The sequence below is a fragment of the Bos indicus x Bos taurus genome, chromosome 17, assembly GCF_003369695.1.
Source record: "Bos indicus x Bos taurus breed Angus x Brahman F1 hybrid chromosome 17, Bos_hybrid_MaternalHap_v2.0, whole genome shotgun sequence".
Taxonomy (NCBI): Eukaryota; Metazoa; Chordata; class Mammalia; order Artiodactyla; family Bovidae; genus Bos; species Bos indicus x Bos taurus.
Genome location: NC_040092.1, coordinates 528,235 through 544,168, shown reverse-complemented (window position 1 = coordinate 544,168; position 15,934 = coordinate 528,235). Strand labels below are relative to the sequence as shown.

The 15,934-nt window shown below is 64.7% G+C and overlaps 3 protein-coding genes across 5 annotated transcripts; 1 reads left to right on the top strand and 2 right to left on the bottom strand.

The window, feature by feature from the left end:
• Positions 1 to 1,075: 1,075 nt before the first annotated feature.
• Positions 1,076 to 2,416, top strand: TSSK2 (testis specific serine kinase 2). Its single transcript, XM_027566042.1, has one exon. It carries the CDS (start codon positions 1,215 to 1,217, stop codon positions 2,289 to 2,291), a length of 1,077 nt encoding a protein of 358 aa, XP_027421843.1. The 5' UTR covers positions 1,076 to 1,214; the 3' UTR covers positions 2,292 to 2,416.
• Positions 2,384 to 9,050, bottom strand: ESS2 (ess-2 splicing factor homolog). Of its 3 annotated transcripts, none has more exons than XM_027566037.1 (10): positions 8,876 to 9,050; positions 7,783 to 7,951; positions 7,597 to 7,698; positions 7,084 to 7,253; positions 6,875 to 6,992; positions 6,526 to 6,659; positions 5,887 to 5,989; positions 5,053 to 5,162; positions 4,270 to 4,385; positions 2,384 to 3,915 (listed from the first exon to the last, which is right to left on the bottom strand). In XM_027566037.1, the coding sequence occupies exons 1-10, from the start codon at positions 9,008 to 9,010 to the stop codon at positions 3,636 to 3,638; spliced, it is 1,437 nt and encodes a 478-aa protein (XP_027421838.1). In that variant the 5' UTR covers positions 9,011 to 9,050; the 3' UTR covers positions 2,384 to 3,635. The 3 variants fall into 3 exon arrangements, with proteins under 3 accessions (XP_027421838.1, XP_027421839.1, XP_027421840.1); XM_027566038.1 differs by lacking the exon at positions 8,876 to 9,050 and adding an exon at positions 8,471 to 8,569; XM_027566039.1 differs by having other exon boundaries at positions 3,784 to 3,869.
• Positions 9,051 to 9,595: 545 nt separating this feature from the next.
• Positions 9,596 to 15,112, bottom strand: GSC2 (goosecoid homeobox 2). Its single transcript, XM_027566034.1, has 3 exons — positions 12,307 to 15,112; positions 11,944 to 12,197; positions 9,596 to 11,549 (listed from the first exon to the last, which is right to left on the bottom strand). Exons 1-3 carry the CDS (start codon positions 12,548 to 12,550, stop codon positions 11,445 to 11,447), a joined length of 603 nt encoding a protein of 200 aa, XP_027421835.1. The 5' UTR covers positions 12,551 to 15,112; the 3' UTR covers positions 9,596 to 11,444.
• Positions 15,113 to 15,934: the final 822 nt, after the last annotated feature.

Here is a 15,934-nt window from a genome sequence, read left to right as displayed (position 1 = left end):
GCCTCTGGGCCTGGCTGCCCTGCTCGGGGGCCTTCCACGTGGACCTCCTGCAGGGAGCTCTGTGAAGCCCAGGTGTGTGTGCACACTCCCCTCCCAGCAGCTGGCAAGCCCCACTGGACCCTGGCACGGGGCTTCTGGGTCACTCCCACCCACCCAGACACAGGACGCCCCTCCCCCGAGCACCTGTCCTGGCGACAGGCCGCGACAACAAGTGAACACCGGGCTGGGGAAGGACCTGCGCCGATGGGGGCCGCGGTTCCCAGGGCGAGAACAAAGGAGGCTGACGCTGTTTCCAGATGCAGAGACACTCTAAGACGCGAAGGTGACATGCCTGCCCAGGCTCCCGGAGCTCACAAAGGCTCTCCCCAGCCCCCAGCCCCGGCCTCGGGGCCCGCCCACTGAGTGCACTCCCCACTGGCCTGCCCTGGCCAGCCGCCCCTTGCCCGGTCACGGGCTCTGGCCACCCTTGGCTATGTGCTCTCGCAGGACCTGTCTTAAAGCAGGGATCAGACCCCCCGACCCTCTCCTCCACATCCCCCGACCCCGATGCCGGGACCCATCCATTCTCACAATGTCCACCTCCCCCAGGCCCTTCCCTGCCTGGACCTCAATTCTCCCTGCCCTCGGAACGCCAGCCCACCAGCACTCCAGGCCACTGGGCTGGGCACTCACAGAGTCCGAGCTGCCCTCCACCGTAGACAGCCGCCTTCGCCCCCCGAGATCGGGTGGCCCCTCCCAGGGCCAGCCCGAGGTGGTGCTCATCCCACCTCAAGGCAGCGGTGGGAAGGCAGCCCTCCCTCGAGGGACAGGATCCGCTGCGGGGTCAGCCCCACGCCCAGGAGAGGGAAGCGGCAGGGGCCTGGCATGCTGGCTGGACCTGGGTGGCCCTGGCCTGACTCAGCACAGGGCACGGCGAGCTCGAAGCAGTCCTGGGCGCCAGCTTCCTCCCTTCCTAGGGGGCCACGGGGCTCTGCCAGCCCAGTCAGCCTTCCAGGGCTCCAGGGCCTGTCCCCCCACCCAGTTCCCACTCCAGGCAGCCTGGCTTTATGACTTCACAGGCTGAAGTCACGCAGGGACAATGCTGGGCGTTCCACACCTCCAAGTGCAGGCCCAGCCTGGCCAGACGGCTCCCCGCAGCGCAAACAAGGACGATGCCCGCTGGTCCGCGTGGGGAGGGGATGTAGAGGGCAGCGGCGCAGGCCGCTCTGGGCACCATGGACGATGCCGCGGTCCTGAGGAAGAAGGGTTACATCGTGGGCATCAACCTGGGCAAGGGCTCCTACGCCAAGGTCAAGTCCGCCTACTCTGAGCGCCTCAAGTTCAACGTGGCGGTCAAGATCATCGACCGCAAGAAGACGCCCACGGACTTCGTGGAGAGATTCCTGCCCCGGGAGATGGACATCCTGGCGACCGTCAACCACCGCTCCATCATCAAGACCTACGAGATCTTCGAGACGTCCGACGGCCGCATCTACATCGTCATGGAGCTAGGCGTCCAGGGCGACCTCCTCGAGTTCATCAAGTGCCGGGGGGCCCTGCACGAGGATGTGGCGCGCAAGATGTTCCGGCAGCTGTCCTCGGCCGTCAAGTACTGCCATGACCTGGACGTCGTCCACCGAGACCTCAAGTGCGAGAACCTTCTCCTCGACAAGGACTTCAACATCAAGCTGTCCGACTTTGGCTTCTCCAAGCGCTGCCTGCGGGACGGCAGCGGCCGGCTGACGCTGAGCAAGACCTTCTGCGGGTCGGCGGCGTACGCGGCCCCCGAGGTGCTGCAGGGCATCCCCTACCAGCCCAAGGTGTACGACATCTGGAGCCTGGGCGTGATTCTCTACATCATGGTCTGCGGCTCCATGCCGTATGACGACTCCGACATCAAGAAGATGCTGCGCATCCAGAAGGAGCACCGCGTGGACTTCCCGCGCTCCAAGAACCTGACGGGTGAGTGCAAGGACCTCATCTACCGCATCCTGCAGCCAGACGTCACCCGGCGCCTGCACATCGACGAGATCCTCAGCCACGCGTGGCTGCAGCCCCCCAAGCCCAAGGCCATGCCCTCCGCCTCCTTCAAGCGGGAGGGCGAGGGCAAGTACCGGGCTGACTGCAAGCTGGACCCACGGCCCGGCTCGCGGCCCGAGCACCGGCCCGACCACAAGCTGGGGGCCAAGACCCAGCACCGGCTGCTCGTGGTGCCCGAGACCGAGGACCGCGTGGAGGAGCGGCTGGCCGAAGCCTCCAGGGCGAAGGACCCCCACGTCTCCGGAGCTGAGGTGGGGAAGGCGAGCACCTAGCGGTGCTTAGGGCCCGGGGGGCGAGGCGCTGCGAGCGCCCCGTGGGCTGAGTGGGCGGTAGGAGCCGAAGAAGCCACAGGTGCGAGAACAAGTAAAGTCCGTCAATTAAACCGCTATTTTGATTACGTTCTGTGAGCTTTCTTCCACTTCGTAGCAGAGACCTTAAACCCTGACCACCAAATAAACCACAGTATACAGCAGAGAGGCGCGCGGAGTCTTTTTCTCTGGGACTCAGCACCCACTCCCTGTGGCCCGGGGGCTCTGGGGAGCTGGCCTCGTGGGCACAGAGTCTGCAGCCTCCCACCAGGCCCCTGCTGCCCTCCCACCCCGCTCGCGCCCCTTAGGCAGCCCATCCTCAATGCCTGCCTGCCCTTTGGCCCTTTAGAACTTCTAGCAGCCCCCCTCCCACCCCCTCCAGGCATGGCCCTGCCTGGAGCGTGCCCTCTGCATCTCACTCGGCTCCTCCAGACCTCTGACACACTTCCTGGGGCTCCCTCAGGCCCACGCCCACCCTGGGACAAAGCATCAAAAGCAGCCGTTTCCTGCCCCCGCGGCCCCAGCCCTGCCCCCTTGGTGCCCAGCCAGGGCTCCACCCAGGAACTTGCAGGAGCTCCATGTGGAGGAGCACAGACCAGCAGGACCCCAGGCAGCCTCCAGGGAGCCCGAGGGTGGCCTGCTGGGGCCTGCCTGCTCCCTGCATGAGGGGCTCCTCTAAGCGGACCCCACGCTGCCTCTATGAAAGCTTAAAGAGCCCGCAGGGACCCAGCCCACGTCCTGGGGAGCTGGCCACAGCAGAGGGAGGGGGCGGGGTCAGTCCTGCCCGGCTGGAAGTCAGGCGCTCAGGAGGTGATGGCTGAGGCCACTGGGAAGGGCCTCCCGCGGGGAGCAGCCACGTCCCCAGCAGGCCCGGCCTGGCCAGGGTGCCTGTGGACCTGCAGGCATGAGGGCCGAGGGCTCTGACCCCCGAGAGGAATGGAGTTGGGGGCACGGGGAATGAGGGGCCGACTCAGCTCAGAAGGCAGGCCCCCACCTCGATGAGGCCACACAGGAAAGCCTGGACCCCCAGCCCCCGAGGTCAGCGCCCAGCGGCCCTGAGAGGGCGACGCAGGCACGAGGGTGGCCTTGGGGCAGAGAGGCGGCCCCGTCAGGCCAGGGGCTCTCTTTAGTGACAGACAAATAGAACAGGCGGGGTTCTACAGAACAGGGTATCGGCCCGACAGGCCCAGAACAGGCGGGGTTCTACAGAACAGGGTATCGGCCCGACAGGCCCAGCGCCCCGGAAAGCCGGAGTCCCGTGCTGGGCAGAGAGCCGTCCTGCAGGCTCTGTGGAGCTCCGGGCCCGGCCTAGAAGAAGTCTGAGGCCTTGCGCCGGGCGGGGAGCTGCAACAAGTTGTCCGTGATGCAGGCTGGGTCCTGGCTGAGTGGGGTGCGTGTCGCCGAGCCGGGGGCCGGTGTGCTCGTCGGGGTTTGGGGCCCGCTGGCCGGGGTCTTGAGGTGGCTGGCGCGGGCGGGGGACGGGGTGTAGCTGGCCCGTAGAGCTCGGTCCGTGTACTTGCTGGCCGTCCTGCTCACCAGGCGCTGCAGGGCCGGGGACATGGCAGGGCTCAGGCCCTTGGGGGTGAGGCTGCAGTGGGGAAGGCGTGGCAAGAGGCAGGGTCAGGCCTGCCTGGCAGCAGGCCCCTCAGTCCCCGGGAAGATGCTTGGGAGACACGTGCGTTTTCTGGGCTGGCACGCCCTAGGCCGTGGAGCTGCAGAGGACCCTGACCCTCTCCAAGGGTGGCGACAACCCTGACTCCACGGGCAGATGGGAGCTTGCATAGGACAAGGCCTAAAAGCGCCCCCTAGAGACACACAAGGGGGGCTAGGGATGTGTGAGGGGCTGTGCAGACGCAGCGGAAAGGGCCCGGCTCACAGCCGCAGCCACGGGCCCAGACCCCGGTGCCAAGCATGCGGCCACAGTGCGAGGCCCGCCCCTCACCTGGCCAGGTTCTCCGTCACTCTCCGCAGGGCCTCCTGCTTCTTGGCCCGGTTCTTGGCGGCGGCCTCGTTGGCCATCTTCAGGCCCAGCCGCTCCCTGCGGCCTGGCTCCAGGATCTAGAGGATGGCAGGCCGGGCTTGTCGCAGGGCGTCAGCCTCCCCAGCCCCAGCCCCCTGAGTGGCCCACCCCTGGGCCGGGTTCTCACGAAGCCGGCACTACCCAGCCAGGCACTGGGACCACCGTCCAGGAAAGGGCCTGTTCAGCCTGCTTCCCACCGGGCACCAGGTGCGACGGCATCTGCGTTTCTTAAAAGAACTTCAAGATGCGCGTCCTGGCCCATCTCCCCACCGGCCTCGGGCTCCTCTTTCGCTGGTGCAGTGTGCCGGCTGTGTGAGTGCATCGTGCACCCTCCTGCTGTCTGGGGGTCGGCCTACAGTCCGACCTGGAGGGCTCCCGCTGCACTGAGAGGCGCCAAGGGCCCAGCGCCCACCCCTCTGCTGACGTGGGCTCCTCCCCAGCCACAGGCTGCAGCACACGGGAACGCTCTTGGCCCAAGACCCCTGTCTCTGAACAGCCCCGTCCTCTGGGCCTGCAGGCTCAAAGGGGCCATGGCAGCTCCCCACCCCCGTCTCCCCACCCGACCCAAGCCTCGCCCATGGCGGTCCTTGGTGGAGGCCCAGATCCCACAAGGAACACGGCTCCCGCCCTGCCGTAAGCCCCGTCTGCCATGGGAGCGCAGCAGACCCTGTGTCCACCTGTGTGACCCCCACCGTGCCGACCCACCTTGAAGGCTGGCCCCGGCGTCCTGTCCACGTAGGGAGTGTCTGACCCTTCCACTCTCAAGGGCGTGTTCTCGACTTCCCCCCAGGTCATCAGCGGGGACTCGCTCACACCTGCAGGTGGAGTGCCCATAGCCGCCTCAGGCCAGGGGCCACCAAGGCAGGCCGCTGGCTCCTCTCCTTCCCAGGGCGGGACCCCAGGTGCATCTGGCTGTGAGAGGGTCCGTGCGGCCAGCCCAGGGCCTGGTCTGCCGGGCTGAGCCTGACGGAGGGGCCTCCAGAGAAGCCGGGCTGGGTGACTGGACCCTCAGGCTAGCACAGGGCTAGGGAGCCCCGGGTGACACCCACGGGACCCCACCCCTAGGGAGGAGATCCGGAGTCTTCCAGGTGAAGTCCCCCACCCCGAGCCTGGCCAAACTGTGGTGCCTTCCCAGGCCCGGAGGCCAGCACACGCCCAGGAGGCCGCCCTGAGCCTCGTGACCTCACTTAGGTACGTCAGCACCGCTAGCATGAGACCCGTGGCTGAGAAACGCCCCCCGGGACTGACAAGGACCCACGGCCAACACCCAGCGGGAGCACGGGTGGGCGGCCTAAGAGGCGTGCACGTCCCCAGGGTCCCTCAGCCCCTGAAGGGGCCTCATGCAGCTTCCTGCAGACTGAGCCTGGCTTCCAAACACGCAGCCACATAGGACGGTGCCCACCTGATGCCCCCAGCATCACTGCTCACCGGGCCCAGCCGGGCCTCCCCTCACCAAGCCAGGCGATGGGACCTGGGCAGGCCCAGGAGAGGCCGCGGCCAGCCGGGTGACCCCCCACCCCAGCAGAGGGCGCGTCTCACCAGGGGCAGGAGAAGGCGTCGCGACGAATCCAAAGCCGCCCACTCGGGGGGACTCATGGGGGATGAGCTCCTTGCCGTCCGGGCCCACCTTGCCCTGTTTGTGCTGTAGCCAGAAGGGAGGTGGGGTCAGGGCCAGGCCGCGCTGTGGGCTGAGGCGGCGACACTACTCAAGCCCAGGGCAAGTGAGGAGAACCCCAGTGCTGCCAAGGCCTGAGCACCTGTTGGAGCAGCGGCCAAGGGACGTGCCCCAGCCTTCCACAAGGGCCACCCCGACACGTGCTACCTTCGGGGGCCCCAACTGGAGGCCTGGGGCGGGGAGTGGGGCAAGGCACCTGTGGAGACCTCCCAAACGGTGCCCCTGCTCCGGCCTCCCCTTCAACCCCCCGACCACTGGAGTCGCTGCCCTGCACCGCTCCAGGGCTCAGAAGCTCTGGTCCGCTGCCCCGAGCCCGGGGGTCTGGCTCCATGCTGCCTCCCTTTTGTCGAGCCCCTGCACCACGGGCTGGCACGCACCTGACCCACCTGTCTGACCAACACAGGACCTGACTTCAAACCCCTGGACGGAGAACAGACCCAGCCTCGCCCGTGCTGCCGAGCCCAAGGACGCCTGAGCAGAAAGGTGCCGGCCCCGGGCCTCACCTGCGCGTTGAGGGCGGCTGCCTGCTGCAGCTGCGACCTGCTGAGGGCCTGGCTGAAGGGATCCCTGAGGAAGCGCGTGTTCTTATGCACCACCTGCCGTGGCTTCTTCAACAGCTGCTCTTCATCGGGGACCCCTGGCGGCGAGAGCAGAGCCCTTGGTGTCAGGGGAGCAGCCCTAGGGAGGTGAGCTGGGCCCCATGGAGCACAGCCTGGGGGCGGCCGGGGTGGGCTGCACATCCGAGCTGACTCCGCCCACACACACCCCCGCCCGGCCCTGAGAATCAGGACTCCTGAAGGCCCAGAGTAGGGAGCAGAGACACACACCCCAGAGGCCCTGTCCCATGCTCACCCTCTGGGTAGTACATGAGGGAGTTCTTGGCCTTGTACTTCCAGGTCTCCACTCCGGCCTGGCCGCTCTCGACCGCCTGGTGCTCGGCCGATGGGAGCGCGAGACTGTCCTTTTGCCTCTGTGTCACAGGGAAGTGAGGGTCAGGGAGGCCCCCAGCCCCGGCCCAGGAAGCCCGCCCTGAGAAGGCACCACCGCTCCGCCCCAGGCACCTTCTCAAACTCCTCCTCGGCCTGGTAGAGCCAGGCGTGGCGCGCCCGGCCCCTCTCCTTGGCCACCTCCATGATCTCCCGGAATGAGGCGTTGTCCTCACTGGTGTGCCGGCTCAGGAAGACGTCCAGGCTGGGCAGGGGCTCAGCCGCCGCCTCCTCCGCAGCCTCTCCTGTCCAAGGTGCCACGGTGTGAACGCCACCGTGCGTCCGCTCAGCCCCGGGCACCCTCTGCCTGCCCATGGGTCCGTCCGTGAGGCCCCACACCGCCACAACGCCCCGGGGGTGAAATCAACAGCCCAAGCCGCCCACCTCCCCACCCGCTGGAGGGCGGGGAAGTGTGTGCTCTGGCTCGGGCGAGGATGGGGTGTTGGGTGTTAAGAGTCACGAGACCACAGCGGGTCCCCTATGGCACAGTCAGCGGCTGGGAGATGGGGCGCAAGATTCCCAGGGCACAGGCGTCGGGAACACCCCAGGCAAGCCTGCCGGCGCGAGGGCTGCGTGCCGTTCACTCACCGTCACCATCCTCCAGGCCGCGGCCCCGGGCCCTGGCCTTGCCGCCCACCACGCTGGGGCCCATATGCAGCTCAGGGGTTTCAAACGTGGCTGGCGTGACATCTGGGGGACAGAGGGGGTGGGGTCAGGGGGCCTGAAGCATCGGTTCGGGGGGCAGCCGTGCCCGGCCCCCGGGACTCCTCTCACAGGGTGGCGGGGGCTCTCGGGATGTCTTGCCCAGGGCGGAGCCGAATTTGATGGCGATCTGGCGCATCCGCTCGAGGTCTCCATTCTCCTCAGCCTCCAGGTACTCCTTCTGTGCCTGCAGCTTCTCCACGTCGGGAAAGAAGTCTCTCTGGATGACCGTCTGGAGGCCCTGAAAGACAGGTCAGAACACAAGTCAGAGCCTCCGTCTGCCTCCCCCGGGCGCTTACCCCACGGGGTGCATGCTGAGACCCCAACCTCCATCCAGCCCAAAAATCCCCAGAGCTTGGGAACACTTCCCTTTTTCCCTTTTTTTTTTTGCCACGCTGTGCGCTTGTGCGATATGGGATCTTAGTTCCCGATCAGAGGTTGAACCCAGACCTGCTGCAGTGAGACCACGGAACGCTGACCACAGGCACCTTTAAAGCCTTCTGTCCCTCGGTTTCATCCCCCTCTGACGCCTCACCTCCGCATTAGCTGAACCAACCTGGTTATTGCCACCCTCTCGCCGCCCACGGCCTCCCATTTCCAATCTGAGCCTTTCACCCCACCACGAGCATGGGTGGAGATTCCCAGCTTCAGACCTCAGCCGGACTCGCCCCTGGGCTGCGCGTCTACGCGCCCAGCGTCCACTAAGACCACCTGCCTGCCCTCCCCAGTGGCCTCCCAAACCAGAATGACCTCCTCGCACCTCCTACGTGGCTGCGGTGGGGCGGTGGCAGGAGGTGCACCCGCTCATCGATGCTGCCACCGTGGCAGCCGGCTTGCCGGGCCCCCGGCCCTAGGTCCCACCACCACCGCTGCCCAAGAAGGCCCCTCCGCCGCTGTCAAGACCCCTGCTGACCCCCTGACAGAGGCCTGTCTCTCCGGCTCCTCGCCGCGTGCACACACCCACCCCTGCGGGCCCCCGACAGAGCAGACAGCTCGCCCCACACTCCGCCAGCTCGGCCCCCTGCCTGTCCACACGCCGGGGGCGAAGACTCAGGCTCCCCACCGCCTCGGGATGGGGAGGAGCGCGGAGCGTCGGGACCCGGCGGGGAGGGCGGGGCGGGGAGCGCGGGGCCCGGAAGTCGCGGGCGTCCGCGCCGAACGCTACCTCAATGTACTCCTCTTCGTCCAGGACCCGCTGCCTGCCGGTCGCAGCCCCAGCGTCGCCGGCTGCGCGCTTCCTCCGGGGACCGGACGCTGCGGGAAGCAGCTGGGAGCGGGCCGGCGCGCCCGGCGACGCCATCGCTATCCCAGCAGCACCCGGGCGGCGCAGGCGCGGGGGGCGGGGGTAGGGCGCGCCAGATGCGCAGGCGCCTGAAACAGCCGCCCAATGGGAGAGCCGCGCTCGCCGACGTACTGACGTCACCGCGAACCCTGAGCTTCATGGGACCTGTGGTCTTCGTCTCGCCCCGCTCTGGTCACGACTCTCTGGGCTGTGGACGCCAGAGGGCGCTGTGGTAGGGGCTAGAAGCGTGTGGCTCCCGTTAACCCTGAAAAACTCCAGTTCTGCGGAATCCGAAGGCCTTGAAATTCCAGTTTCTCGCAAGAAATCACTATATGGGCTTCCCTGGTGGCTCAGGTGGTAAAGCGTCTGCCTGCAATGCGGGAGACCCGTGTTCGATCCCTGGATCGGGAAGATCCCCCGGAGAAGGGAATGGCAACCCACTCCAGTATTCTTGCCTGGAGAATTCCATGGACAGAGGAGCCTGGTGGGCTACAGTCCACGGGGTCGCAAAGAGTAGGACACGACTGAGCGACTTCACCCTACCCTAATCACTATATACGCTTTTATGCTATTAACAAAGACACACGCTTCAGAAACGTTGGCTGTTTTGTGCTTCAAAGTTTTTATTCAAAGTTTATGCAAGAAAAGAAAAGTCTGGTCCCTAAATGCCGCAATTGGCTTCCCAGAAAGCTGATCCTTATTGAAATGGACAAGAAAATTGTCTGAGCATTTTCCAGAAACAATCATTTCTTCCCAAAAGGAGGTTGTAAATTACGTCAAGCAGGTTCTGCCCCAGAAAGATTCAGTACAGTTCAGTGGGGACTCAACGGTATGGTTCCTGCCCTCGGGGAGCTGAGTGTGAGATGCAGAAGACCAACCCACAAACAAACAGGGGGCAGGCGCAAGGAAGACTGATCCCACCCAGGGGGCATCTTACCTACAGGGCATCTACCTAAGGGACATCTACCTAGGGGACACTCGGGAGACATTCCCCTGGAAGGGAGTGGTTGCAGACCCAAAGGATGGACAGGCATTGATGACCACGTGGAAGGAGAGAGCGTGTGCAAAGGACCAGTGGGAGGAGACATGGAGTGCAAGGAACAGCAGGGTGGGAGCCCACACCGGAGGGCCAGGCTGCACCGACCTTGTGGGTTACAGGTCGTGGGTCACAGTGAGAAGTTTTGTCTTTGTTCTGCAAGCCGTGGGAGCCCTGGGAGTGCTGTAGGCAGGGGAGAGGCAGGTTCGGACTTGCATCCTGGGTTTTATAAGAATGCGCCACAGAGGAATCGGAGTGGGTGCAGGTGGACCAACTGGAGGCAACTGCAATGGCCAAAGCGAGAGGGGACGGCAGTTCTCATCAGGTTGGTGCAATCGAGGCTAGGGAGGAGGCAGATTCTGGGATTGTTTGGGGAGGTCATCGCCTTGGCCTGGGCTTCATGGGTGAGGGAGGGGAGGAGGCAGAATGTGTGCCACTAGCTCTCTGGCTCACGTGCCTGGGATGCCTGGCAAGAGCTGCTGGGGACAGAATGACTAGAGAAGCCCTGGGCTTCCAAATGGAGCTGTCACAGGGACAGCTGGACATAACTACCCAGCACAGGGGAGAGGCCTGGGGGGCGAGTGTAACCGGATGGAGCTGGGACTGGAGGCTGGGTTGAAGAGACAGACCAGGGTGCGGATGGAGATGAGCGGGAGAGTGTGGGCTCGGCCTCGAGGACACCTGTGTTCCCGGCCTGCCCGACAGCTGGAGAGAAAGGGAAAACCAGGAGGGCAGCATAGCGGCTGGTCCTGGGAGCGCAGAGCCTGACCACAGGTGCCCCACACTGTGACAAAAAGCCAGTCAGCCGGCAAGCTGGGACCAGGCGGGTGCGGTGTCCCAGCTGGGGGGAAGCCCCGCAGGCAGGCTGTGCGATCTCCAGGGATGAGGCCAGGAGTCATGGAGAGGAGCTCCGTGACAGCAGCAAGTGTGCATCCTGTGTGTGTGTTGGAGGTGGTGGTGAGGGCTGCTGTCCTGGCCGGGACCCCAGCGCCATGTTCTCCAGGCTCACCTGCCTTGGAGGGTCCTGGGAGCTGCAGCCCTGGCTCCTAGACCTTCCATGGAGGGACTGTATTTCCGGCCAGATGCCGCCCACCCCCACTCCCTGCAGGACCCGTGAGGGGGCAGAACAAAGTCCCCGTGCCGGGTGGAGCAGTGTCAGGTGCCAACTTGGGAACTGAAGCCTTGTCTTCACGCGGTCCTTCACCCTGGGGGCAGGATGGCAGAGGGCACAGCAGACACTCTCCAAGGGGCTGGGGGACCCTCCCCAGTTGAACTGGCCGGCCCCACAGGGTGACAGAGGCTGCCCGCTGTTATGGAGGCAGACACACCTGCATAGAAACCTCCGGAGTGAGGAATCAAGGACTCCGGTCCCCAAGAAGCAGCTCCTGGAGGCCAGCGCAGGTAACTCTGGAGCCGTCAGCAGCTCTCCCTCGGGGGCTTCTTGGGTCCGGATAGGAGCCGCGCGGAGGCCGCCGCGCGCTTCTGGTGTCGCCACTTGGCCCGGCGGTTCTTGAACCAGACCTGAGGGGGAGGGGCGCTCAGGCGGGCCCAGCTCAGGCCCGGGTCCCGCGCGGGTCCCAAGTGCACCGGCCACGTCTTCGGGACGCGAGTGCGGACGGACGGAGGCCTCCGGGCGGCTGCTCCATCGTCTGTCATCTGCTGCCGAGGGCCCGGGCCGGAATCCCTTCCCCCCGCCTCCGCCGGCCGGTGCCCCTCGCGCAGCCCCGCGCTCTTCCGAGCCCCCCGAATTCCGGGGTGCGGACGCGGGCTGGATGCGTCAGGGGTGGGTGGGGTGTTTAAAACTAAGGGAGCCTGACCGCCGCGGCCCCGCCCCGCCGGCCGCCCCTCAGCGCCCGGGCCTCGGCGCCTCCGCCCGCCGCGCAGAGCTGGCTCTCCCGAGGCGGCGGGCACCCACCTCCACGCGCTCCTCTCGCAGGCGGATGCGGCCGGCCAGGCGCTCGCGCGTGCCCACGTCGGGGTACTGGTTTTGCATGAAGAGGGCCTCCAGGGCCCGCAGCTGCTCCTCGCTAAAGATGGTGCGGTGACGCCGCGTGCGGCGCGGCGGGCCCTGAACACCCGCGCCTGGCTGCGCCCCGGGGCCCCCGGAGGGCGCGGCCCAGGGCAAGGGCGCCGCGGGTGCCAGCCGCAGCGGCCACGCCAGCCGCGCGCCTGCGGGGCGAGGGCGCGGTGAGGCGCGGGCTGGGGGACTGGGCTCCCCTCGCCCCGGGGGCCTCGAGCCCACCCAGCCACCCAGCCCGCGCGCCCGGAGTGCACTCACCCAGCCGCCCGTCCGCTTCCGGGGGCCCGCGGGGGCCGCAACAACAGCAGCAGGCGCAGCGCGCGGCCTCCGGCGCCCCGGGCTCCCCCGGCTCCGAGGGGCTCTGGCGGTCAGGGGCCGGCGGCGGGCGGGCGGCCCGGGCTTGGGGGCTGCGCTCGGGCAGGCCGGAGAGGATGTGCTCGATGGAGAAGGGGCAGGGCCGCCCGGGTGCCCCGCGGCCCGCCGCGCCCCTCGCCGCCGCCATGCCGCCCTCCGCCGCCGCCGCCGCCGCGGGAATATATCCGTCGGGGGGCGGGGGGGTCCGCGCCGTAATCCCCGGGCCGGGCGCCGCGTTCACTCGGGCTAATCCCGCCGCGCGGCCAGGAGCGGGCTAATCCCTGGCGGCGGCGGCGGGAGGGGCGGCGGGGAGCCCCCTGCCCCGAGCCCGTGCCCTCGACCCGGAAGGCTGGCAGGCGCGCGCAGGGCCGCCCCCACGGCCCGCCGGCCCCGACCCAGGGGCTGGAGGACACCCCGACCGGGCAGGCCCTGGGTGCCCGGTCCCTTAGCCACCGCGCCCAGGGGTGGTTCTTCGTCCTCTTCCGCGCCCTACAGGGGCGGAGGAGCGAGACTGGAGAAACGCCCCAAACGGCACAGTGTCCTGAGGTCCGACCTCAAACGCGGCCCAGCACCCTGGGCAACCCCGCCGTCCCGCCGCACGATCCCGACTTCCCGCTCCCATACTCAGGATCTGGATCTCAACCTCGCGGAGGAGAGGGGGCGCAGGCGGAAAGCTGTCTCTGCCCATCCCCTAACCGGCGGCCCGTGCCTTCAATTCCCTGCCTTCTCTCCTGGGTGACGGAGCCCACCGGGCGCTGTTGGGGGCTCCCAGCGCTTTCCTCTGGGTCCCAGAATACACCGCCGAACCATTACCACCCCCCACCCTCCGCAGAGCCAGGCTTCGGGGGAGCTGACTGGTGCCCACACCTCCACTCTTCAGCCCCTCTCAGGGTCATTCTGTCCACCATCGCTGGGGACCGACCCGCACTTTGCTAGATTCCAGGAAGCCTGTCGCACCTTCATCTATGCAGCCCTGGACAGCCGGCAGGGACTTCCGCTTCAGGCCGTCTCCAGACCGCTGAAAAGTCAGTGTGCCGCTCGCAGGACAGGGCGGCAGACAGCCTGGCTTCTGCCCCAGCTGTCCCTTCCTGGCTCCACGAGAGGTGCCTTCAGCTCGACCCATCCTGTACCTCGGCTTCCCGATCTCTGATCTCTGAACTGACATCATTGTGCCCTCTCAGATGCTCTGTGGGCTCAACCAGTCACTGTGTGTGAGGTTCGATCCCCGCTGGGCAGGGGCCTCCGTGAACAGAAGGCACCACGAGGGGGGCAACACACAGCCTCGTGCCTCTCCTCCCGCCTCACACGCCCCTCAAGCTCCGTTGTTGACCCCACTCTGGTGTCAGCGAGGACTCTAGACTTCCAGCCACAGAACCTGCTCACTCGCTGTCACAAAGAGTCCTGACACAGACTGCCCAGGACTCATGAATCTGGAAGCTCCAGGGAGGAGCCACCACCTCTGTGAGTGGCCCACCTCATGGTTGCAAGATGGCTGCCACCACCCCCAGACCTCCCATCTCTTCCCATGTATCCCTTTGGATCACCCTGGAAACATCTCCCAGCCAACTTCCCTCACAGAACCAATAGATCAGAGAGGCGCCTGGGAGTCAACAACCTATCAAAGTCATTTCCTCAAGGATGGGGGCTCCAGGACCAGTGGCCAGGAAGGCTGGGTCCTGGGGTTCCTTCATCCCTCTCCATCCTCACCCCTGGTGACCTCCTACAACCTTGAAGCTTCAGGTACCACCTCTGCAGCCAGGACCCCCCAGGTGATACCTCCGGCCTGCCTGCTCCCTCTGCTCCAGGCCGGCATCTCCCTAAGCACCTGCTCCATGTCCCATTTCAGCACCAAGGAACATTCAGTCACTGTCCTTGGGAGAGACTCAGGATCTCCTGGAAACCTCCGGCCCCTGCCTGTACACCCCACCTTGATAAATGGGTTACCTATGCGCCTACCCACGTAGGTGGACATGCCACCTCTCCACCAGTCCACCCGGCCCAGTGTGATGCTCTTCAAACTTGTCAGCAAATCCTTGCACACCTCCCTTCAAGAGGTGAAATCTAATCCCCCCTTTTTTGTCTGGGCGCCAGCTTAGTGACTCTCGTCTAACCGTCTAACCGCTAGGAGGCACAAGTGACCCTGTGGTTTCTGAGGCCGGGTCCTGCAGCTGGGTGACAGCTCCTCTCCATCTGGGGGCGCTCGCTGCAGCAGCCACAGGAAGGGGACATGCCGAGCAGCTCCAGCTGAAGGACCGCCCCCAGACCTGTGCGGGGCAGCTCTGACGTTGACCCCTTTTAAATTTTGTCTATGATGTAGGTAAAGACCCAACTTTCATTCTTTTCATCTGGATATCCAGTTGTCCCAGTCCCATTTGCTGAAAAGATTATTCTCTTCCCCGTTGACTTGTACTCCCCCAACCCAGTTGCAAATCAATTGACCGTAAACGTGAGGACTTGTTTCTGGATTCTGAGTCCTGCTCCATTGACCTACATGTGCACCTGCACTCTCTTTTATCTGCTTTATTATTTATTTGTTATTGGCTGCCCTGGGTCTTTGATGTTTTGCACGGGCTTCTCTCTCGTTGCGTAGAGTGGGGCTTCTTCCTGCAGTGCCTTCTCGTGGGGCAAAGGCTGTAGGCACACAGGCTTCAGTAGTTGGGGCTTGCAGGCTTGGTTGCTCCCAGCATGTGGGGTCTTCCTTGACCCCGGGTCAAACCCGTGTTCCCTGCATTGGCAGGTGGATTCTTATCCACTGTACCACCAGGGAAGTCCTTACCTGTTCTGCCTTGATTAGGGGAGCTTTGCCATTGAGATTGAGATTTGGAGGTTTGAGATTGAGAAGTGTGAGTTCCGAAGGTTTGTTTTTTTTTTTTTCCCAACACTGATTTGACTATTATAGTTCCCGTGAACTTTCATGTGAATTTCAGGGCCAGCTCATCAGTTTATTGGAAGAGACCAGCTGGAATTTTGATAGAGATTACACTGAATCTGAGGACCCATTTGGGGAGTCTTGCCATCTAAACATTAGCAGTCCATGAACACAGGACTTCTTCCACTTACTTAGGTCATCTGGAATTTCTTTCAGTATTGTGTGTAATTTTCAGAGTACACTTTTTTTCCCCACTTCTTTGATTAAAGTTATCCTTCGGCGTTTTGTTCTTTTGGGTACTATTGTAAATAGAATGATTGTATTTCATTTTTGGACTGCTCACTGCAAGTGTATAGAAATACAAGTGATTTTGTACATTGATCTTGTATCTTGCAACCTGCAGAATTTGTTTATTCGAATCATTTTTTGTGGATTTAAAAGGTTTTCTATATACAAGAGAACGGCACTTGTGAGCAGAGTCTTTCCTTCTTCCTTTACAGCACTGATGCCTTCTGCTTCATTTTCTTGCCTAAGCTCCTGGCTAGTGTGTGCTGCTCAGTCGTGTCTGACTCTGCAACCCCGTGGACTGTAGCCCGCCAGGCTCCTTGGTCCATGGGGTTCTCCAAGCAAGAACACTGGAGGGGGTTGCCATGCCCTCCTCCA

What these genes read in the sequence shown, in the direction of transcription:
- TSSK2 (XM_027566042.1), top strand. Translation starts at nt 1,215, where the DNA reads ATGGACGATGCCGCGGTCCTGAGGAAGAAGGGTTACATCGTGGGCATC.
- ESS2 (XM_027566037.1), bottom strand. Translation starts at nt 9,010, where the DNA reads ATGGCGTCGCCGGGCGCGCCGGCCCGCTCCCAGCTGCTTCCCGCAGCG. An exon ending in ACGAAGAGGAGTACATTGAG is followed by an intron (nt 7,952 to 8,875) that starts GTAGCGTTCGGC and finishes CCTGTCTTTCAG; the next exon opens with GGCCTCCAGACGGTCATCCA. An exon ending in GTGACGGAGAACCTGGCCAG is followed by an intron (nt 3,916 to 4,269) that starts GTGAGGGGCGGG and finishes TCCCCACTGCAG; the next exon opens with CCTCACCCCCAAGGGCCTGA.
- GSC2 (XM_027566034.1), bottom strand. Translation starts at nt 12,550, where the DNA reads ATGGCGGCGGCGAGGGGCGCGGCGGGCCGCGGGGCACCCGGGCGGCCC. An exon ending in GGAAGCGGACGGGCGGCTGG is followed by an intron (nt 12,198 to 12,306) that starts GTGAGTGCACTC and finishes CTCGCCCCGCAG; the next exon opens with GCGCGCGGCTGGCGTGGCCG. An exon ending in TGCGAGAGGAGCGCGTGGAG is followed by an intron (nt 11,550 to 11,943) that starts GTGGGTGCCCGC and finishes CCTCCCCCTCAG; the next exon opens with GTCTGGTTCAAGAACCGCCG.